We start from the raw sequence: 22,027 nt of genomic DNA, 5'->3' as shown, positions 1-22,027 counted from the left end.
TTTGTATAACTGATACCGGAAGCGACAGCCTCTCACTTCTTTGGTTAGAAAGTGGGCAGCCCACCCTCAAGGAGAAGGGATGACACAGAGTGGACTCCTAGGAGGGCACTGTTGGAGCTGTGCTCGAAAGTCGGCCTTCTTCAGGGGCCCTTGACGCCCAGTGATTGGACATGCACAGCCCTGAACCCCAACCCAAATCTCACACTTCATCCCACAGACTTACATGAAAAGTGAAAGTATCACACTTGAAAATCGATTGGATTTAGGGCTAGGCAGACGTCTTAGACTTGACACCAAAAGCACAATCCATAAAAGGAAAAACTGAAACTGGGCCTTGTCGAAGGAGAAACTTTTTCTGCAGGAGAGAAAATCTTTGCCAACCGCATAGGGGCCAACGGACTTGTACCTAGAATACATACAGAACTCTCAAAACCAACAGCAAGTAACAAATCCTATTAGAAAAAGAGCAGAGGGGCATGAAGAGACTTTCAGGTTTGTTGGGCGAGAACCTCCGTGGCTCTAGGCAGCCTTCCTGTCCACGGTGTGTGTGTGTGGGGGTGGCCGTTTCTCCGTTCACACTCAGTCATGTCCTGCAACCTTTCCCGTGAAGGTCCGCAAAGCGCACGCTCACTCCCGGGGCGTCCCCGCGGTGCCCCTGGGGCTCCGTGTTGCACCACCTATGCGCGCATCTTCCTTCGGGATTTCTTTGCAGACAACCACGCTGGGAATAATACATAATGGCAGTTTCAGTTCTTTCTTTCCAGGCCTCACAACTCGTCCTTGTTTCTCGTCTGGTATTGCCGATGGCCTACGGCAGGTTCTCAAAGACGCCAGCTCAAGGTCACACTGTGGTCACCAGCAGGGCGGGCACGCCCCGGAAAGTGGGGACCGCGGGGTCGCAGTGGATGTCCTCGAACGGCCGGGCTGCCGCCGGGGCCAAATCCTTAGCGCCAGCCAGAGCCACCGGCCTTCCCTGCCACCATCGCCTCCGCCGCCTCGGGTCGCCCCACCGCCCGCCTTCCAGAGCCGCAGCGCACGCCCACGTCGGCGTACCCCTGCCCCTCCACTGGCGCAGCACCGCCCCCTGCCCCTCAGGTCCCGCCCACTCGGACGCAGCCCCGCCCCTCCGCCCGCACTGGCCCGCCTCCTCCGTCTCAGGCCCCGCCCACCCGGACGCAGCCCCGTCCTCTCCGTCGGCGCTGTCCCTCCCCTGCCGTTTCAGGCCCCGCCCACCCGGACGCAGCCCCGTCCTCTCCGTCGGCGCTGGCCCGCCCCTGCCGTCTCAGGGCCCGCCCACTCGGACGCAGCCCCGCCCCTCCGCCAGCGTTGGCCCGCCCCTGCCGTCTCAGGGCCCGCCCACTCGGACGCAGCTCCGCCCCTCCGTCAGCGCTGGCCCGCCCCTGCCGTCTCAGGCCCCGCCCACCCGGACGCAGCCCAGTCCTCGTGCGCGCGGCGCGCTGAGGGGCGGAGGGTGGCGGAGCGAGCGGGCGGTGGCCGCGGCCGGGCGGCCAATGAGCGCGGCCGGAGGGGGCGGGGCGCGTGGTGTGCTTCCCCGCGGCGGAGGCGCGTCGGCCGTTGCGGGAGGAGCACAGCCTGCAGGGCCGGCGACTCAGTCGCTCCGCCCGGCCGGCCGTGGCCGCCGCCGCTCGGCCGCGCTCAGGTACCGGCCCGGCGTCGGCCCGCGAGGCGGCGGCCGGGTGCGTGTCCCCGCCCGTGCGTGCGCGCCCCTCGGGGCCGTGCGTGCGCGCGCCTGCGCGGGGCCGCGCGTGAACTTGGGCCGGACTGTCCAGCTGCTGTCAACGCGCAGAGCCCGGCCCGCGCGGCCCGATGCTTTGCCACCCGTGTGAGTGCCGAGCGTTTTCGCCGCTGGACCCCGAGAGCGCGGCGGGCGGGTCTCTGAGGGCGCGGGGGCCCCGGGGCTTGAGACCGGGGCTGGGACTACCGCCGCACGCAAGACTCCTCGGACCGGCCGCGGGACCCCACGTGCGCCCCGGGACCCCGCGCCCTGCGCGCACGCTCTGGCTGTCAGGGGCCGCGCCTGGGTCACGCCGCCACTTGTTGAACCGCCTTGGGTGTCGCCTCTTCGAGCTGCCGTGGTTCCTGCGGCTCCCGTGCTGGTCATGTTGTAGTCAGAGAGAAGCAGGAAGTGGACGTGACACACTGTGCGTTAAGGGAGCCTCCAAGGTGGCCGCGGACGACGGGGGGCGGCCGGGCCCGCCCAGCGACCTGCGCTCGGCGACCGCACGCGCCTGGGCGGGAGCCCCGGACTTCCTGCGCCGGCGGCGCCTGGTGCGCGGTGCGTCGAGCTTCACTTCCATTTCCCCTTTTTGTGGGTCCTCGGGCAGATGCGCGCACCTGCCTGTGGCCACGGGGCTCCTCTGCCTGGATGCGCACGTTTGCGGTGGTCGCCAGCCCTGCGCGCTCGGCCGGCTCGTCCAGGTGTGCGCGGCCTCCGCGCCTAGGAGCGGGAGCTGGAGCTGGAGCGCACGGCTTCCGCCTCTTCGGACCGGTCCGCGGTCACCTGGCGCTGTGGTTGGGTGTCCCCCGGTCACAGCAGGTCCCGGGGACAAGCGGCCCTCGCTCTGACACTTTGTCCGGATCGTTGTGAAGTCCTTGAACATAACTTTGAAATCGGAATTGTTTAGAGACAGTGACTTGTGTTTACCTTGGGTAGGGTTAGGGCAGGAGTTCCACACCGGGGTTCTTGCAGGGGGTTCTTCCGGTTCAAGTCTTCGTCGAATTTCCCAGGTTTGGCCCGTTTGCCCTTTGCGCTGTGGGCAGTGGCGGTGGCAGGCCTGGTCCCCCCCATCCCCCCAGGCTCAAGTAGATGATCCCTCTCGCTCCCCTCCATGTCCATGGACTTAGAACTTGGTAGTCTGTGATGCCACTTGGAGGGTCACTACGGAGTGGCCATGTGTGATGTGAATGGGAGCCATTGTAACGGTTCTGCACTCTGCCTGGGTCCTTAATGTTTTGTTTTGTTTTTAATCTTCACCTGAGGATATTTCTTCCATTGATTTAGAGAGAGTGGAGGGGGGGGGAAGAAACATCGAGGTGAGAGAGAAATATCAGTCAGTTGCCTTCTGCACAATCCCCATCGGGTCAGGGATCAAACCTGCAACCCAGGCATGTGCCCTTGACCAGGAATCAAACCCACGATCCTTTGGTGCATAGGCTGATGCTCTAACTACTGAGCAACACTGGCCAGGTCCATCTCTCTCTTTCTCTGTCTCTCTTTTTTTTGGTTAATCTTCATCCTGGGATATTCTTCTTTCTTTTTCTTGATATATTTTTGCCCTGGCCAATTTTGCTCAATGGTTAGAGCTTCGGCCTGTGGACCAGGGAGTCCTGAGTTCATTTTCGGCCAAGGGCACTTAACCTCGGTTGCGGTTAGTCCCCAGCCCCTATTGGGGTTGTGCGGGTGGCAGCCAATTGATGTGTTCCTCTCACATCGATGTTTCTCTCTCTCTCCCTTCCTCCCTCCCTCCTGCTCTAGCTGAAGATAAATGGAAAAATATTCTCAGGTGAGGAATATACACACACACACACACACACACACACACATATTTTAGATAGAGATGAGGAGAAAAGGGAAGAAAGATAGAATCATCATTGAGAGAGAAACATTGATTGGCTTCCTCCTGCATGCCCCATTACTGGGGATTGAGCCTGCAACCTGGGCATGTGCCCTGACCGGGAATTGAACCAGCAACCTTTTGGTGCATGGAGCGACACTCAACCCACTGATCCACACTGGCTGGGCATCCAAGGATATTTTTCCATTGATTTTTTTTTTTGATTTTTTTTTTTTTGAGAGAGTGCAAGGGAGGGAGGGAGAGAGAGAGGGAGAAGAGAAACATTGATGTGAGAGCGACACGGATCGGTTGCCATCCTGATGATCTCAACCAGGCGGGGGCCCAGGATTGAACCTGCAATCTAGGCTCATGCCCTTGTCCAGGAATCAAACCCACGACCCTTGGGTCCAAGGGCTGACGCTCTAACTGCTGAGCCAGACTGGCCAGGGTGATCTTTATGTTTTTTGACTTACATTGGGTTTGGGGGCCGCAGAAGGGGGAACAGTCCTTGTTGCTACTGGAAATTTGTAATGCAGAAATGCTTGCATTACTGTCTTTTCTTAAGTGGATGCATTGGGCCCCTCCCTGGTTGTGGAGATGTTTGCTCCTCTGCACTTATGGGCACAGGGAGCAGGCACATAAAGACTCATCTGCTCTGACTGGTAGACAAAGAAGCCAGGGGAACTCTTCGGTATTTTTCACAGGTGCATTGCAATCATTTGAAAAAAACTTAAAAAAAAATTTTTTTTTTATAGAAAAATGTTCAGCTTTTTCTGCACCAATATTTCTTTTTTTTTTTTTTTTTTTTTTATCCTCACCCGAGGACACTTTTCCATTTTTTGTTCAGGTAGAGTGGGAGGGAGGGAGAGAGAGGAACAGAGAGAGAGAGAGAGAAACATCGACGTGAAAGGAACACATTGAGTGGCTGCCACCCGCACGGCCAACCAGGGCCGGGGACAAACTGCAACCGAGGTACGCGCCCTTAGCGGGAACCGAACCCGGGTCTCTCTGGACCGCAGGCTGACGCTCTAACCGCTGAGCCAAACCGGCCAGGGCTGCACCAATATTTCTTAAAGGAGAGTTGACTTTAACAGTCTTTTAAGCATCCGTTATTCATGGTCCTAATTTAAATGTGTGTGCCAGGAACCCGGGCATTTTCATGCGTGTTATTTTATTTGATTCCTTGTGGCCTCGTGTCGTGGGTGGTTCTTTCCTGTTTTCAGTCAAGGAAGCAGAGGCTCGGGAGAACCCAGCCAGTGAGCAGGCCAGGCAGGGCGAGGACCCGCGGATTCTGTCCAGCTGATTGGACCCCACCGCCCGTCCTTTCAGTGACGTTACTTGCTCGGTTTGTCTTCTTCGGTGTGGCCGTCTGCCCGCACCCCTAGAGCGGTAACAACGATAGTCTCCATTGTATGATGCGACTTTCCTCTCCTTTGTTGACTTGCAAAGCCTGCACTTCAAACGTGGTTCCTGTGCGCGTTTTAAACCAGCTGTGCTGCTGTCCCAACCTCCTGGTTGTGGGTGTTAGTGTTACCACGACGCGGGCCGGTCAGGACAGTGATTTCTGTCTCCTGTGTTGAAGTCTCGAGAAAGACTTGGGGAGTCTTGCTTCGTTTATCAGTGGTGCCAACTTTGTGGCATCAACATAGGGCTTTGCCTTCGACTTTCCTAGGAGTCACTGCGCGGGGCCTCACACGTGCCCTGTTAAAGAACGGCCGAGCCTCGGGAACAAGTGGCATTCCGGGCCTTGCCCAATGGAAACAGTCAGGTGGTTTTGGTCTGCGGTAGGTTCACCTTTCCTTCCCAGCTCGAGTGACGCAGGAGTGGTCATAATCACTGGCTCCCACAGCCAGAGAGGGGCCTCGGCTCCATTTAAGTGTCACTGCTTTGGTTGCTATGGCAGCATAACAAGTTATCTCCAAAATATGTGGCTTCAGACCACGTTAATCCTTTATTATTGCTTGTGGTTTCGGGGGCCCAGAGTTTTGGGGCAGCTCGGTGGGAAGTCCTTGCTTAGGGGTCTCGTGCAGGCTGATCAGTGGGGGCTGGACTGGAACATCCCCTCTCAGGCACCTTCACTCCGTGCCTGGTACCTGGGTGGGAAGGCTTGGACCGCAGGGCTGCATCCTCTCGGGCTCTGGTCGCCCCACCTGGTCTCTCAGCCTGAGGGCTTTGGGTGTGTCCCAGAAGAGAGCCAGGTGGCCGTGCACCTGTTCTACTCCAGTCTGGGAAGGCCCCGGCCTCTGTCATGTTTGAGGGGCAGCTGACCCCGCCTCTTCGTGGGAGCAGAGCCAGAGGATCTGAAATCACACGCTAAGCCCACCACACTCAGATCGACAGTTAATAACTGATGTCCAGTCTGAAGATGAGTTACTGTCAAGTGCTGTTGGAGAGAAAACTGGAGAGAAAGAATGTCCGAGGACCTGGAGCCTGGTGCCACTGTGTTGGCCGCGTGCTGGGCTCTGCTTGACTGTCTTTGGGTGTGGATGGACTCTGTCCAGCGTGCAGGGGGCTCCACGGTCGTCTGCTGGGAAAACCCCGGGACCCCAGGGCCCTTGTGCTGGCAAGCCTGCCGGCACCAGCCTTCCGATCCCTGTTCCTGAGAGACGCTTGTGGGCCATGTGCTGCCTGTCAGGTCTGGGTACAGCACACTAAGCAGGAGCTCAGAAGTTGTCCCCATTTCATGCTTCAGAAACCAGCATGGATGGGCATGAGCAGTTGGTCCTGGGTCCAGATTCTAACATGACGCCTCATCTGTAGCCAATGAAGGGTCTGGGTTGAGTGCTGGGTGGGCCCCTGCCCGGGACTCAGGAGGTGGGGCGGCTGCCCCCTCCAGGTGCTTATCCACCCTAGGCCGAGCCTGGTTTTCCAGGTGAATTCGTCTATTCTGCACGTCCTTGCTGGCTTCTCCCGCATGTCCGGGACCCCACTGGTGGGGATGCAGGAGTGATGTGTGGCCATGAAGCAGCTTGGACGGTAGGTTCCCCCTTCTGAGTCGGAATGGAGAGCCGAGATGACACGCATGGAGCCCAGAGGAGGCCGAGGGAGCTGAGTCCACTCCGTGAAGGGCTGAAGAGACATCAGCAAACAAAGCCGTGCGGGAGGCTGCACGGCCTCAGAGAAGCTGTCACTGGAGCATCCAGGGCGGCGCGGGGGTGCTTGGCGGTCATGCACATGGAGCCGGAAGATGAAGTGGAGGCGGGCCTGGGAGCAAATCAGCAGCCACGGAAACAGTGGCGGAGAGCGAGGTCGGGCCAGCCGAGTGCAGGGTCGGAAACAGACCGGGAAGGGACGGAAGGACTCAGCAGTGACGAGGCCCCAGTGGCTGGGCTTCCGGGTTAGGAAGACTGTCCCAGGCCCTGTGCATGTTTTCCAACACGGGCAGGGAGAAGGGACGTGGCTGTCACCCACCACCCACCCAGGGCACCCTGCTCAGAAGGCTTCGAGATGAGGGTGAAGGCGAGTACCAGGGCCCAGCGGACAGCTGCACCTCAGCCTGACAGAGGCTGGGGACCCAGGACCAGAGGCTGATGGGCGTCCGATGTCTCTGACCAAGTGAAGGTGGTTTGTCAGGTTTGTAATGTGGAAGGTTTGGGGGGAAAAGTTTATATTGGGCAGAAAGTTACACATGAGAAAAAGGAGGGAATGATTAACTTTTTGGGGGGAACAGCTGCTGTGTGGCTTAGCTGGGAGCACCTTACAGTGATGTAATGGAGTCCTGATGACGTAACAAGGTTCCTCCAGCCCGCTGGGAGGTGTGGAGGTGGAGGAGGAGTGTTCCTCAAGGTCGGGGGGACGTGAAGTGGACCAGGCGGTGGGCTGCTGTGCGTGCCCGTGTGAAACATCCACCACACGCCTGAGCAGAACCAAGGCCTGAGGTGCCCACGGGGAGGGACTGGCGGAGCGGCGTGTGCATTGCCATGGGAAATGCACACGGCTTGTTAGAGGCTGAATCTTGTCCCCGAAAACTCCCAAGTTGAAGTCCTAACCCTAGTGCTCAGAATGTGACCTTGACACAGGGTCGTTGCAGGTGTAATTAGCTAAGATGCGTTCGTACTAGAGTAGGGGTGCCCCTCACCCAGAATGACGGGTGTTCTTGTGGAGGGGATTTTGGATGAAGACACGGGGAGAGTGATCTGGGGAGACAGAGGTGTTCTGTGGTTTGAGCTCTGTTGGGGGTGCCTAGGTTCGCAGTGGTGGAGGGACGGACGGGGTGAGACTTGGCCAGGTCCCCAGTTTGGTGTGGAGGCAGGGCCGGTGGGTTTGAATTTCTCATTGTGGGGAGAGTGGAGGTGGGTCATCATGGGACTTCTACACGGTGGGTTCACTGACAAGCAGAAGAAGGTGTCCCCTGGGCTCAGAGGATGCCCTGGTATGTGCTTGAGGGGTCACGAAGGACCATTGCAGAGCCAGAGCCGTGGGGGAGGCTGCAGTTGCCCAGCTTCCATGGGTGCTCCGAGCCCAAGTGCACTCCGGTCCTGTGCAGTGTGCAGCCCCCTTCGGCCCCTCACCTCCCGGCCAGCTGGGGAGTCCCGTCTCCCTGCCCACACCTGCCTCCGATCTGCCTCAGCCACCAGTCACCCCTCAGAGGTGTTTCTCTGGGCGCCCCCCAAACTGGCCAGCCTGCTGCTGATGGAGTCCTGCTCACCGCCCCCCTCCCCCCCAGTACTTCATCGTGATGATGATTATTTTTTAATTCTCGCCCGAGGATTTTTTTCATTGGTTTTTGGAGATGGTGGTGGTAGTGGGGAGAGAGACAGAGACATCAGTGTGAGAGCGACACATCCATTGGCTGTCCCCGTTCATGCTCCAACGTGGCATCAAACCCACAACCTAGGTGTGTGTCCTGACTGGGGCTCAAACCCACAACCTTTTAGGGTATGGGATGGTGCTCCAACTGTCCGAGCCGCCCGGCTGGGCTAAGGAGAGTGCCTGCTCATCGGCCAGACCTGCCCTGGGCTGCTGTGCCCAGGTCTATCCCCCTGGCCTTGGAGGGGGCACTCTGACCATGACCGACTGTTCGGTTTCTTAAAGGGGACCTGCTTGGCATTGTGGATTGAATTGTGTCCCCTGGAAAGCTAGACTCACGTCCTGACCATAGGATCTGTGAGTGTGACTTTATAATAGGGTCTAGCATGTGTGATCAAGCTGTGGTGCAAGGTGGCCACCGCTGCCTAGGCTGGTGGGAGCCCAGGAGCGCTGTCGGTGCCCAGCCACCAAGGCCAAGATGGAGTGGGTGGGCCTAAGATGTAGGGGAGTCAACACAGACAGCACACGCCTCTCCTGAGAGCAGCTCACGACACGCCCGCCCACCCCGTTCCCTTGGCTGTGAGCCCTGTCCACGTGCTCCTGTGGTGGACGTGTGTGCAAGGGCCGGGTGATGGTGGCACCTCCGTCCCCTCTGAGAAGCTGGCTCTGAGCCTGGGGGTTAGCGTCACCTCGAGGGTCAGTTGATTCCTGCATGTGTGTGAGGGTAGGTGGTGCTGGGCTTCGTGGACGTGGTGTGTGCGGAAGGTGGGGGCTGGGCTTTGTGGACGTCGCGTGGCGTGTGTGGAAGGTGGGTGCTGGGCTTTGTGGACGTCGTGTGGCGAGTGCAGAAGGTGGGGGCTGGGCTTCGTGGATGTCACGTGGCATGTGCAGAAGGTGGGTGCTAGGCTTTGTGGACGTTGCGTGGCGTGTGTGGAAGGTGGGTGCTGGGCTTTATGGACGTCGCGTGGCGAGTGCAGAAGGTGGGTGCTGGGCTTCGTGGCTCGGAGGTGTTCTCTGCTTTCTCCTTGGACTTGCGGATACATTTGCTAACCGGGTTGTGGAGGTGAGCTGCTTGTGTTCCTGGCTCTGCTGTGCTTTGTGGACACCCCCACCGCCCTCGTGTGGGTGATGCTGCTCAGACATGTGGGTGTCTGGAGGACCCAAGTGATGCTGCCCCAGAGGGCGACAGTAACTCAGTTGTTTGAGGTGGGGCCTGAGTGACGCCCTCATGGCCCGGAGGACCGCCCATGGGCCCCAGGAGACCTCCAGGAAGGGGGAGCCCGAGGCCGGTGGCAGTAGGAGCCCTGACTCCAGAGGTGCTGGAGGTCCGTCACTGCTGCTGTATCACTTCCCAGACTGCTCCTCGTTAAGGGTGTCCCGACCTCTGTGTGGATGTGGTGCCTTCTCCCGCTGAGGGCAGGTTGGCGGCTGCTCGGGTTTCATCCTCTCCCGCCGTGTTTTCTCCAGGGTGCGGCGTCTTCCTGTCAGGTGCTCAGAGTCAGAGCAGGCCACCAGGCAGGGTGGCGGCTGCAGGCTCAGGCCCTCTCAGTCGGTGTCCACAGGACCGGGCTCGGCTTGCTCCCTCCGCCTCCGTTTGTAGCTTGATCTGAGGGCCCACTCCAGGGCTGGCGGGCTCAGTGCGACCCGGTGCCTCCTGCGCCCCCTGCTGGGCCTGGGGCACGCTGCACCCACTCCAGCTTCAGTTGGGGGGCGGGCTCTCACCCAGTGGATGGAGTAGCAGAAGGGCGTCTAACTCCTTTGGGGTGCGGTCAGTGGTGAGGGGGCGTCCAGCAGTTCACAGGCAGGTTGTTTTTGGGTTTCTCCACTGCTGGCTGACTCCTCTCTTCAGCGCCTTCCAGCTTCCCAGCGTGTTGTCGTGCGTCCTGCCCTGTTTTCTGTCCTTCTGGAGCAGAGGGATGGGGGTCCTTGCTGCTTCAGTGGGGGCTGGGGAGGAGCTGGCTGTCGGGGTGTGTGCAGCCCGCCACCCTTCAGCCAGCACCCTGCTTCATCACCTGTCCGGGAGGGGCGGGTGCCGTTTGGAGCGGGAGGGCTCTGTCGGCAGACAGCAGGAGCGTGTTACAGAGTCGGCTCAGCACCGAACAGAGGCGTGGTGGGTGGTGCACATAGTCACGGCGGCAATTCTCTCTACTGCCCAGCAGACACGGAGCTGTGGAGCCACTGGCAATGGACCGCGTACCTGTGAAACAGAAATGCAGCCGTGAGCGCTAGCTAGACCCCACAGTGCTTGGGCCTGCTGGGCCCGATGTTCCGGAACTCCAGCGCCCGTCACGGCGGACGGAGAGCCTGGCGGGCCCCCGACCATGGTCACACTCATCACTGAGAAGCTGCAGAACCAGAGCCTGGACGACCTTGTCCACAAGAGCTATGATGCTGACCCGGTAAGCCAGAGGCCGGGGGCACTGTCCAGCTGGGTGGAGGGTGTGGGTCAAGGTCTGAGGGATGTGGGCAGTGGGGGAGCAGTGTCCCAGGACACATGTCCCCAGAGCCTGTCAGTGTCACGATGGTGGGTTTTCAGCATCATTTAAAAAAAACTCACCTTTAAAAAAACTCTTGTCCAAGGATATATATATATATAATTTTTTTAGAGACAGGAAGGGAGAGGGACAGGGAAACATTGGTTGCCTCTCATATGTACCCCAACTGGGAATTTAACCCACAACCTTTCAGTGTACAGGACAACACTTTATCAACTGAGCCACTTGGCCAGGGCAAAATACCCCCAACTGGCAACCAGCCCCCCGAGTACAGCGTGCTGCCGCCCCCACCCCCAGCCTCCGTCTCGGTCTGTTGCAGAGATTAGCTTCCCCTGGGTTTGAACCTCAAGTCTGCGGAGCCATTTTCTGCATTGTGTCAGCGTGAGTCCTAGGACACTACCTGCCTGGCTGGATTGCTATCCAGAGGAGGTGGCTGCCCGGCCCTGTGGCTGAGAGGCTGGGCGGTCTGGCCAGGGTGGGGCCGCTGGAGCTGCCCCCTCTATACCTCCTGGACCCTGGTCTGTTTGTGGCCTGTTGCTCCTTACGGTGATGAGAAGGTGGCTGGGGATTCTGGGCCTTCATGCCAGGCATGGGGCCTGATGTCACAGCAGATGGTTTGGGGGGCCCTGGGGTCCCCTGCAGGTGTTCCTTTCTGTGGAATGGGATGGCTGGGTGGGTGGGTATGGTTGTGAGTGGGTGCTGGGCTGTGGTGTCTCAGTGCAGGATGGGATGGGGCTGCCTCGCCCCCTTCAGACCGGGGCACCCTGGGGAGCCTGGCTTGGGGGCTGGGTCTGTGGGGGCTGTTGTGGTGGGAAGGGCTTGCTGACGAGGACCTGAGAGGCAAGATTTGTGGGGACACTGGTAGCTCAGAAGGGGACACCCAGCTTCAGGAGCAGGAGTGGACACGCCCTTGGCTTCTTGTTCCTTCAACTGGGTGTCATTAGGCTTTTAAGAGTCTTCTTTTTTTCTTACATTTATCTTCAGACAGAGTGGGAGGGAGGGAGGCAGAGAGAGAAACATCGATTGGTTGCCTCCTGCATGACCCCAGTGGGGGCCAGGAACAAACCACAACCAAGGTATATGCCCTTGGCTGGAATCAAACCCAGGACTCCTTGGTTCATGGGCTGCCGCTCTAACCACTGAGAAAACTGACCAGGGTGGCTTTTAAGAATCTTGATTAAGAAAGAAGGAGGGAACCATGTCAAGGAAGAAAAAAAAAAAAAGAAAGAAGGAGGGATGGGTGAAAAGGGGAAGGATTAAGTACAAATTGGTAGTGACAGAAGTCACAGGATATAAAGTGCCGCACAGGGAATACAGTCGATAACGTACTAGGGGTGGTGCCAGGTGGGTCCCGGACATACCGGGGGAACCGCTCGTAAAGTATATGACTGCCTAACCACTGTGCATTCACCAGAAACTAACGCAAGCTAATACTGAATGTCAACTGTGATTGAAAAATGAAACCTACAGAAAGGGGAAGAGAGGTATTCCAGGGGGCAGTGTTTTTCTCCTTCGTCACCAAGAGAGACAGTGTTGGGGAAAGAGTTTGTGGCAGCGATAAAGGCAGGGCGCCTTGACTCAGCACGTGTCTGACGTCTTCTGTGAACCTCTCTTTCTCATCACCCCAGTGTCCTGCAGAGAGGCCGAGCAGCAGAAGTGTCCATCTGTTTCCTTTCGAGGCCAGCGGTAAGTGTCTAAGAGCCGGGCAGGTCCAGAGCTCCAGGGCTCTGCTGCCGCCCCAGCTGTGACTGGGCGTGCTCCTGGTGGGCAGCGAGATGGTGGGAGACTGACTTGTGGAGTAAACGCCCAGGAACAGCGAACAGCCAGTCTTACCTTGTGGGTGGGTGGTCAGCAGGAGCCAGCCCCTCCCTCCTGGCAGATGTGGGCGGGGCCTGGGGCTGGCTCGCCCTTCCTGGAGAGGTCTGCCCCCTGTGGCCACTACTGGAAGGACAGGGCAGGGCAGGGCAGTGGTGCACACCCTGCAGCTCTGGAGTGGTTGGTTGGCACACGCTGGGCCAGCAGTGTGCATGTGGAGGTGAGGGCAGCTGTGCCCTGGAGTGCCAGGGTCAGTGGCTCCCTTGTCCTCCAAGGCACAACCCCACACATGTGCCCTGTGGTCTCACCCCAAGTGTGAGTGTGAGAGTGAGCATGAGGATACATGTGGGAAAGTGAGTGCACATGAGTGTGTGTGAACACGTGTGCCCGAGTGCATGTGAGTGTGTGTAAGAACAGGTGTGCCTGAGTGGATGTGAGTGTGTGTGAACAAGTGTGCCTGTGTGCACGTGAGTGTGAACAAGTGTACCTGAGTGCACGTGAGTGTGAGCAAGTGTGCCTGCGTGCAGGTGAGTGTGAGCAAGTGTGCCTGAGTGCACGGGAGTGTGTGTGAGCAAGTGTGCCTGAGTGCACAGGAGTGTGTGTGAGCAAGTGTGCCTGAGTGCCGTGTGAGGGCAAGTGTGCCTGAGTGCACGTGTGTGAACAAGTGTGCCTGAGTGCACGTGCGTGTGAGAGCAAGTGTGCCTGAGTGGACGTGTGTGAACACGTGTGCCTGAGTGCATGTGAGTGTGAACACGTGTGCCGGAGTGGACATGTGTGAACAAGTGTGCCCGAGTGCACGTGCGTGTGAGAGCAAGTGTGCCTGAGTACACGTGAGTGTGGGAGCAAGTGTACCTGAGTGGACATGTGTGAGCAAGTGTGCCTGGGTGCACGTGAGTGTGTGTGAGCAAGTGTGCCTGAGTTGCTGTGTGTGAACAAGTGTGCCCGAGTGCATGTGAGTGTGGGAGCAAGTGTGCCCGAGTGCATGTGTGTAAGAGCAAGTGTGCCTGAGTGGACATGTGTGAACACGTGTGCTGAGTGCACGTGAGTGTGAACACGTGCACCTGAGTGGACGTGTGTGAACAAGTGTGCCTGAGTGCATGTGAGTGTGAGAGCAAGTGTGCCTGAGTGCACGTGTGTGAACAAGTGTGCCTGAGTGCATGTGAGTGTGGGAGCAAGTGTGCCTGAGTGCACGTGTGTAAGAGCAAGTGTGCCCGAGTGGACGTGTGTGAACACATGTGCCCGAGTGTATGTGCGTGTGAGCTCTGATGGTGAGTTGAGCAGCTTGCTGGCCCATGTGCTCCTGGTAAGCCTTTCAAGGGGCAGACCCAGCCCGTCTGGCGACCACGGCCATGGGGCTTCTGTCCCAGGCAGCACTGCACGCTGCTCAGGTGGAGGTGGTGTAGCAGGCGCTGTGGTGACAGGTGGAAACAGGTGCAGACCGCCCCTGACCTTTACTGCCGCGTCCCCCCTGGAGTCCGTCCTGCGCTTGGGGACCGTCCTCGCTCATAGTCGCTCGGGCTTCCGGCAGGAACCACGGCCTCTGCTCTGCTGTCCTCTCTGCACCCCCAGAGGAGGGCGGGTGGTGCCAGGGCTGACCCGCCGGGGGGGCAGAGGGGGCCAGCACTGATGTCTACACCTGCTGCGGGGGCCACTGCCCAGCGTGTGGCCCTCCGTGCCGAGGCCCCGGCTTCATGTCAGGGGGCAGCGTGGCCTCACCCGGAGGCTGGCAGGTGCGTCCTGCTCACCTTTCTCCTCCTTCTCTTCTCAGAAGACAGCCGCCCCTGGAAGGCCTTGAATGGAGGAGGGCCCATCAGAAGCCAGGCAGCCCAGGGCCCTGCACCCTCCTTCCCAGCAGGCCCCTGCGGTGTGAGTGCGGGCCTGGGCGCGGTCAGCGCGGTGGACCTCAGGGAGAGCTCGGGGCCGCCCTTGGCCCCGCCCAGCAAACGACACTGTCGCTCCCTGTCGGAGCCGGACCAGCTGGCCCGCTGCCGGTCCCCATGGCGCCCCGGTGGCTCCAGGGTCTGGACTGCTGTCTCCAAAAGGCGATGCCACAGTGGCGGTAGCGCCAGCCTACCGGGGGGCGCCTTTCTGGCGGCTGGTCCCAGCTCAGCCCTGGCACCCCAGCCGACCTCAGCCCACAGCGGCTTTGTGGACAGCGGGGGCGGCGCAGGCCCACCAGGGTGTCCTCCGGGGCCTTGCGCCCTGTCCTCCCGGCGCCGCCTGTCCCTGTCGCAGGAGCACCTGGTGGACGCAGACTGCCCCTTGTCCACGCCCGAGCTGGGCTGGCGGCTGGGCCTGCCCCGGAGCCGCTCGCAGCCCTGTGTGCTCGTGGGGAGGAAGAGCCGGCTGAAGCGCCCGAGGGAGGAGGGCACCCGGTGGCCACGCCCATCCTTGGACTTTCTGAAGATGACACGGGTGAGCCTTCCCCCTGTGTCCAGGCAGCCACCCTCTGGTGTCCTGCCTTCGCTCTGGGGTTCTGGGAGGTGGCGCGCAGGGGGCTGTGGCTGTGTGGAGCTGTGCCCTGCGCCCGGCGGGTCCGAGGCAGAGGCCAGCAAGCACCACGGCCGCACTGCCTGCCCTCCGCTCCTCCGGGATGGGAGCCTCACCTGCCCCTTGGGGTGACGGGATCTGGGAGGTGAGGATCTGTCCCTGGGTGTCCGAGGCGGCCCGGCCTCTCCTCGGGGTCTTCACCACGTCCCTCCCTGACGCCTCTCTGGGGGAAGGGTGTTTGCAGTGCTGTGCTGTGGACCCGCTCGAGACCGAGTTCTGGGGCTGGCACCGCCCACCTCCCCCTGTGCTCTGCTCACAGGCCCCGGTTCAGACAGTGACCAGAAGGACAGACTGGAGGCTGGGCCTCTGTCTCTGGAGGGTCAGCAGCTGGGGAGCTGGAATATAACCGGGTGGGACGGTCTCATTAACTCCAGACTGTCTGTGGGAGAGAGAGTCGGGAACAGGGCCGTGTGGGGTGTTCTGTCCCCTCATCAGCACTGAGATGGACCCCAGGTCCTCCGCAGGGCCGTGTGGGTTATTGTGTCCCCTCATCAGCACAGAGATGGACCCCAGGTCCTCCGCAGGGCCGTGTGGGGTGTTGCGTCCCCTCATCAGCACAGAGATGGCCCCAGGTCCTCCGCAGGGCCGTGTGGGGTGTTGCGTCCCCTCATCAGCACAGAGATGGACCCCAGGTCCTCCGCAGGGCCGTGGGGCCCCGACGCCACTGCCACCTCGTGCCCCTGGCGCTGGGCCTCTGAGGACCCCTCTCAGAGCTGGGCTCCCGCACCCGCCGAGCCTGTGCAGAGAAGGGGCGGGCTGGCGTTTCCCAGTGAGCCCGCCATCCGGGAGCAGGATCTCTGCGTCAGTACAGCCGGCACGGGGAGCCGCCGCTGGCTGAGTGTCCGTGTGGCTCCCCTCACGTGCAAGGGCTGCCGTGACTGTGTGCTCCGCGCGCCCCGACCTGGAGCCAGGGAGTGCAGAGGCTTGGAGGTGGGGCCGCCACTGTGGGCGGGGGAGCACCGTGGGGACCCGGCGGGCGGCTTGGGCAGCAGGGTGTGGACGCTGCGGCCTCCGAGTCCTCGCCCGAGGAAGGGAAGGTTCCCGCAGGGAAGACTTAGGACTCTGTCTCGAGGTGAAGCTGTCGGTGAAGCTGCTTTGAAGACAGAGCGGAACCGTCATCAGGAGCCGCGAGGTCGGCCGAGGCTCTGCGCGGCCATGGGTTTGCAGCGTCCACCCCTCGGAGGAGGCCTCGCTGCCTCCAGTGTGCTGGGACGTCAGTGGACAGCCCAGCTCAGCCTCTGTCCGGGGGACGGTGGTCTCGGTGGACCGCCCTTCAGCCGCCCAGAGCTGCCCTGTCTGACCACCTGGAGGGGCTGGAGCACGGCCGTCGGCCCACTGGGTCTCTCTCAGCTCGTTGTGTGACGTGGTGGTGCCCTTGCTCTGTCCCGGGCAGTGCTGAGACTCCGCAGGCCAGCCCACCCTTCGCAGAGGGAGGGTCCGTGAGGACGGTGCACTCACGTCCCCACAGCGGGTGCATGTCCCCACGTCCTCTGTGGGTGTCGAATAGACAGTGTGACGTGAAGGAAGACGTGGGCTGCTGAGAGGGTGGGACGAGCTGGATCAGACAGGTTGTGGTGGTCTTGGCCTTTTCGGGGCACCTGGATGGGGTGGGCGGAGTCGTGGCACACGGGATGGGGGGACTTCATCCTGCTCATCACTGCACCCGTGTGCGGGGTCAGGCAGTGCAGGTGGCCAGCACAGGGCGGGGCACGGTGAGGAGGTAGCTGCGCCCCTGCCCTGGGCCTTGGTGACCGTGGGGGACGCTGGGGTGGCAGGAAGCCCCAAGGAGGTCCTTCAGGTGGCAGGTGACTTCTTGGTCAGGCTTGCTGAGGGGCTGAGGGACCCCAGGCCGGCTAAGTGGGAAATGGGCGCGAGGGAGCCAGTCCACCCATTCTGGCCGTCGTGGTGATTGGAGATGTGGGGCTCACTGATTGGGGCTCCGGGTTCACCCTGCATGGCCACGGTCACATATTTTTTTAAATCCTCACCTGAGGATAGTTTTCCATTGATTTTTAAAGAGGGGGAGAGAGAGAAACATCAATGTGAGAGACATATCGATTGTTGCCTCCCACACGACTGATCAGAGCCGGGGATTGAACCTGCAACCCAGGCACATACCCTTGACCAGGAATTGAACTCATGGCCCTTTGGTCCATGTGCTGATGTTCTGAGCGCTGAGCCACACCAGCCAGGGCCAAGGTCACGTTTTTGACACAGATGTGGATGGGCCGGCCAGCCCCTGGCATTGAGGGGATTCAGGTGGCTTAGGGGAGCCTTTTCGTTTTTGTTCAGAATCTCCTGACTGAGACACAGCTGGGTCACCTGGGCCTCTGGGGACAGAGACTGAGTGGGGCGCTCCCCAGCACCCACAGACCTACCTCTGTGCACAACTTGAAGGATCCTCTACAATTCAGAACTCCAAGTCTTGACCTCTGATTTTGCAAAAAATATTTTACGTTCATCTGCTTATATGCAGGTCAGCATCAAACCAGAGATAGTGGTCAGAGCAGGGCAGTCGGTGACGAAGGCCATCGTGTCAGATTACCCCAGGCCGGCCGTCGTGGCTCTGTGTGGTGGGATGCAGCAGGTGGGTGCCCTGTCTGGCCGCTTGCGGATGGCGGCTGCGTGCGTGCACTTCCTGTTACCAGTGTGGTGTCTCCTGCTGTCGGGTCAGGAGGTTCGACTTCTGTGAATCAGAAGAACACCTCATGGTGGACAGTTAGGAAGGGCATTCACCGTGTCTGTGCAGAGCTGGGCCCAAAGGCTCCGGCGTCGGCGCTGCCCACAGGGCCTGGGCAGTGGCCAGAACCAGCGCAGGAGCAGGGCGGAGGGGCCGCGCTCTGCCTGTGCCCGCCCAGTGGGGCCGTGGACACAGCCCTGTCCTTGAGCGGGTGCATGTTTCACCTGGGTTTGAACACGAAGAAATCTTGTGAATCCTCACTTTGTGACAAGCATGTGGCTCAGTGACCTGAGAGTAGATTCTCTGGAACCTTCTCTATCAGCGACCGCTGGTCACAGAGACGTGGGGACTAGTGACTTTGGAGTGTAGATTCTCTGGAACCTTCTCTATCAGCGACTGCTGGTCAGAGACGTGGGGACTAGTGACCTCGGAGTGTAGATTCTCTGGAACGTTCTCCACCAGCGACCGCTGGTCACAGAGACGTGGGGACTAGTGGCCTCGGAGTGTAGATTCTCTGGAACGTTCTCTATCAGCGACCGCTGGTCACAGAGACGTGGGGACTAGTGGCCTCGGAGTGTAGATTCTCTGGAACCTTCTCTATCAGCGACCGCTGGTCAGAGACATGGGGACTAGTGACCTCGGAGTGTAGATTCTCTGGAACGTTCTCCACCAGCGGCCGCTGGTCACAGAGGCGGCAGGAGGAAGGCTGCAGCAGGGCCCTAGAAGCTGCATTTCCAAGAGAAGCTCCACCTCTGGAGAGCGCGTGCCCCCGACTGCGTTCATGGCCACACTGTCCAGGGGCTGTCCACCTGCAGCCCGGCTTTTGTTGTGAGGTGTCTTGGCCTGGAGGAGTGGTTTGGGGGACTTCTGGGTGTGGAGTCTCTTTGCTTGATACCAACTTCGAGCCTGGGGCGCTGGCCGGCTGTGTGCCTGTGGCAGTGTTGACATATCTGTCTCCACACCCCGAGTTCGCCCAGCGCCACCTAGAAGGTCCAGCCACCTGGTGACAGTGGCTGGGGGCAGGTGGGCGTGGCCCAGGAGAGGAGTCCTGCAGTGACACCCGGGTGGGTGGAGCTGGGGAGCAGCAGAGGTGTGGGCACATGGGGGGGGTGTACCGTGGGCGGCAGCATGCCGACTGAGGATCAGGAGGTCGGGGCGAGGGCTGGGGTGGTGTCGGGGAAACGGCCCTGGTTGTGCCGAGGGGCCTGCTCCTGCTGTGTGGGCAGGGATCAGGGCCCCCAAATACGGGATGGGGTAGTCTTCTGGGTCTTAGCCCCCATCGAACAGCCAAGGGGGGTCCACCTGAGAGCTGGGTTCTGTCTTTGGCTGGGGGAGAGCTCAGGGAAGGCGCTCGTCTGGGGAGCAGGGCTGAGCCCTGGGAGCCGTCCTTAACCGACGGGAGAGGCTGGCTGTGGGCTCAGGGCAGCGGCCCATCTGCAGAGCCGGGTCCCCGGAGAGGGGCCTGTGATGTCAAGTGTGTGAAGATGAGAAAGGGGCAAGATTCACAGTCGAGGAGGAGCAACTGTTGGGAGGAGGGCCGAGGAGAGCGGGAGCTGGTGAGGCAGCTGGGTGTGGGGACCCCAGGTCTCCCCGAGTGTGAGGTGGGTCGACACAGCTGCACCCGAGTCCCTGGGCGTCTGGGCTTCAGGGGCCCCCGTCCTGCTGTGCTGCTCGGGGTGGGTGGGGACACGGTCCCCCGGCTCTCGCCGAGGCGGGCGCAGGCCTCGTCCCCCTGATGAAGGCCAGGGCCCGGCCGCCCGAGGGAGGGTGTGTATCTGAGGCGCATGGGACCGAGGACGCTCTCTGTGACTTGGGGACTTCAGTCAGGGTCGGCGGGGTGCCCCCATGAACCCTCCCGGAAGTGCCTTTAATACGTGTCTTTTCTGTTGCAGACGTTAAAAAATTCAAAAAGTCTTGGCTCCCTGGACTGTGAAGGCGAGGATGGCGCCACCGGAGCGGAGACAGCCGGGCCCTCCCCCTGCGGCCCGCGGGGCCTCTCGGGCCTCCTCAGCCCTGGTGCCAGGCCCCGCCCTGCCAGCCCCCGCCTGTGGGCCTCCCGGGAGCCAGTGGCCGGTGGGGGCACGAGCAGTGGGGACCCGAGTGACGGGGACAGCGCGGGGGAGGGGGACGCCCTCCCCCTGGGCCACGGCGAGCTGGACCTGGAGCAGATTGAGAACAACTGAGCCAGCGGGAGGGAGGCCCCGGGGCGGGCTGTCCCCCATCTGCTCTGGGGTCTAGGCAGAGACCAGGCCACGTGTTGTCTGGAACATTGAGTGTCATTTTGATTCTTTCCTAAAGGAGTATTTTGCATTTTTATGGCGTTTACAGTTCTAGAGAAAGCACCTCTATTTTGAAATGAATTTTCAAAGGGCGTTCGACGACCTGGGGGCGCGGACCCCAGGGTGGGCTGGCTCCTCCGCGAACCCGTGGTGAAGGGCGCTGTGCGTCGCTGAGCTGCGGAGCCCGGCCCGAGGCCTGTGTGCCCCGCCGCCCGCTGCCCACCTGCGGATCGAGCAGGCCCACTGCTCCCTGTGGGGCGCTGGCTGGGCTCCCGGCCCGGCGCGGGGACACGCTTGTGGCAGCGCCTGGCCTGTGACTTCAATAAAAGACAGTTGCTTTGCACGTGGGCCTTCAGCTTGTTGATGTTCATGTCCAGGAGCCGTGGACCCGCTGACCTGGCGGCAGGGCCCGTTCCTCCCGGTGTGGCGCAGTCATGGAGCTCTGCCCAAACCCCGGGCTTCGGGTGCGAGGAGGGAGTTTGTGACAGCGAAGGGAACATGGTCTTCGGGGAAATTTTCTTTTTTCCCCAAGAAAGTCTGAGTAGGTCAGTCAGCATGGCAGCCGTGTCCTCGATTGGCTGGGACTGCGGGTCCGAGGTGGGCGGAGGCAGGAGGTGGTGGCTGCCGGGACCGGCTTCCGGAGGCTGAGCCCCTGCCCACCCGGCCCTCGCTCAGGTCCTCCCTCAGGCCCCCCTCAGGCCCCCCTCAGGTCCTCCACCTGTGCTGCAGGGCGACCTGCAGCAGCACCTCGCCGGGCTGGCCGCCCTGGAGCGGAAGTGGCCGCAGTGTTTCCGTCCTGGAGGGGCCGTGCTGAGGGCCGGTGTTCGCAGGGCTGTGCGGGGCGGCCCGGGCAGTGCGCGTGGACGGTCAGGGCCCCCAGGTGCCGGGGAGCCCCTGCCTCCTTTCTGGAGCTGCTCCAGCTCCTGGGCCCATCCAGGTGTCAGACAGTGGGTTTCACTGAAGGTGAAAGATGACAAAAAGGCCCCGGGGACCAGGAACAGGGGAGTCACCTTTGTCCTCAGGCCCATTGTCATGACGTGATGTCCTGTCATGAGTGGCCAACCACTCAAGTGGTGTCTTGAGTGGGGCAGGAGCCGACGGGGCACCTGAAATGTGAAGGAGCCCTTGGTGGCTTCTGAAAAGGGGCCTTTGGGGTTATGCTAGACCGGAAGGTGTCACCTGCTTTCGCAGACTCCACCTGGCCGCACAGGAGGGCCCTGACCAGGAAGTCGTGTTTTGGGTTAATTTTGGGAATGGCCCCATGGAGGTACCTGGGTAGTCGGTTGGTGGTCACCGCCGGTGGCTCTGGGCTCTGGGTGGGGCGAGTCCTTCTGCAGGGCGGCCTGCAGGTACAGCCCACCGGTGCCCCTGGGACAGGGCGGCACATGCAGCAACATCAGGGAGATGGGGTGGGAGCCTTGGAGGACTGCACGGTGGTGGTGTCAGGCCCACCCGACAGCCCTCCCGACATGCTCGTCTGATGGCAGGCCTGTGTCACAGGTTGGCCCAGATGGTCTGGGGGCTCGGGCAAGTGAGGGGGGAGGGCTTGGCCAGAATAAGGTGGTGGGACGAGTAAAGCGTAGCCGTGGAAACAGACGAGTCTCCAGGGAGTGGAAGGGCCGCTCCCAAATGTAACTGACTCCCCACATCATGCACTGCTGCAGACCCCTCGGAGAAGAAGTCCACACAGCTGCCATCCCACTGGGTGTTTCTGGGTGGTTCTCAGGAGCTAAAGGGTCAAGTCGCCCCAAAAGAACACAGTAGGCGTGGAAGATACCGCTGGCTGTGGGGTGCTCAGCGGCCACCGTCTGCGGACAGTCCCACTGACGGGTGCCCGTGGAGGCGTCTACACTGACCAGTAGTCCAGAGCGAAGAGCAGTGAGT

General features: G+C 60.9%; 1 protein-coding gene across 3 annotated transcripts; it reads left to right on the top strand.

Annotated features, from left to right (window-relative positions):
* Positions 1-1,764: 1,764 nt before the first annotated feature.
* On the top strand, positions 1,765-20,395 carry FAM53A (family with sequence similarity 53 member A). Of its 3 annotated transcripts, none has more exons than XM_036247733.1 (6): positions 1,765-1,843; positions 10,484-10,723; positions 12,448-12,505; positions 14,403-15,049; positions 17,661-17,771; positions 19,757-20,395. In XM_036247733.1, the coding sequence occupies exons 2-6, from the start codon at positions 10,646-10,648 to the stop codon at positions 20,045-20,047; spliced, it is 1,185 nt and encodes a 394-aa protein (XP_036103626.1). In that variant the 5' UTR covers positions 1,765-1,843; positions 10,484-10,645; the 3' UTR covers positions 20,048-20,395. The 3 variants fall into 3 exon arrangements, with proteins under 3 accessions (XP_036103626.1, XP_036103631.1, XP_036103629.1); XM_036247736.1 differs by having other exon boundaries at positions 1,766-1,843; positions 10,481-10,723; XM_036247738.1 differs by lacking the exon at positions 17,661-17,771.
* Positions 20,396-22,027: the final 1,632 nt, after the last annotated feature.

Source organism: Molossus molossus, unplaced genomic scaffold (genome assembly GCF_014108415.1).
Source record: "Molossus molossus isolate mMolMol1 unplaced genomic scaffold, mMolMol1.p scaffold_m16_p_1, whole genome shotgun sequence".
Lineage (NCBI taxonomy): Eukaryota > Metazoa > Chordata > Mammalia > Chiroptera > Molossidae > Molossus > Molossus molossus.
The sequence above is the reverse complement of the archived record's forward strand: the minus strand, read 5'-3'. Positions and strand labels throughout refer to the sequence as shown.

Coding starts and splice junctions, on each gene's coding strand:
- FAM53A (XM_036247733.1), top strand. CDS start 10,646: ATGGTCACACTCATCACTGAGAAGCTGCAGAACCAGAGCCTGGACGAC. Junction 12,506..14,402: donor GTTTCCTTTCGAGGCCAGCG/GTAAGTGTCTAA, acceptor TTCTCTTCTCAG/AAGACAGCCGCCCCTGGAAG. Junction 17,772..19,756: donor TGTGTGGTGGGATGCAGCAG/GTGGGTGCCCTG, acceptor TTTCTGTTGCAG/ACGTTAAAAAATTCAAAAAG.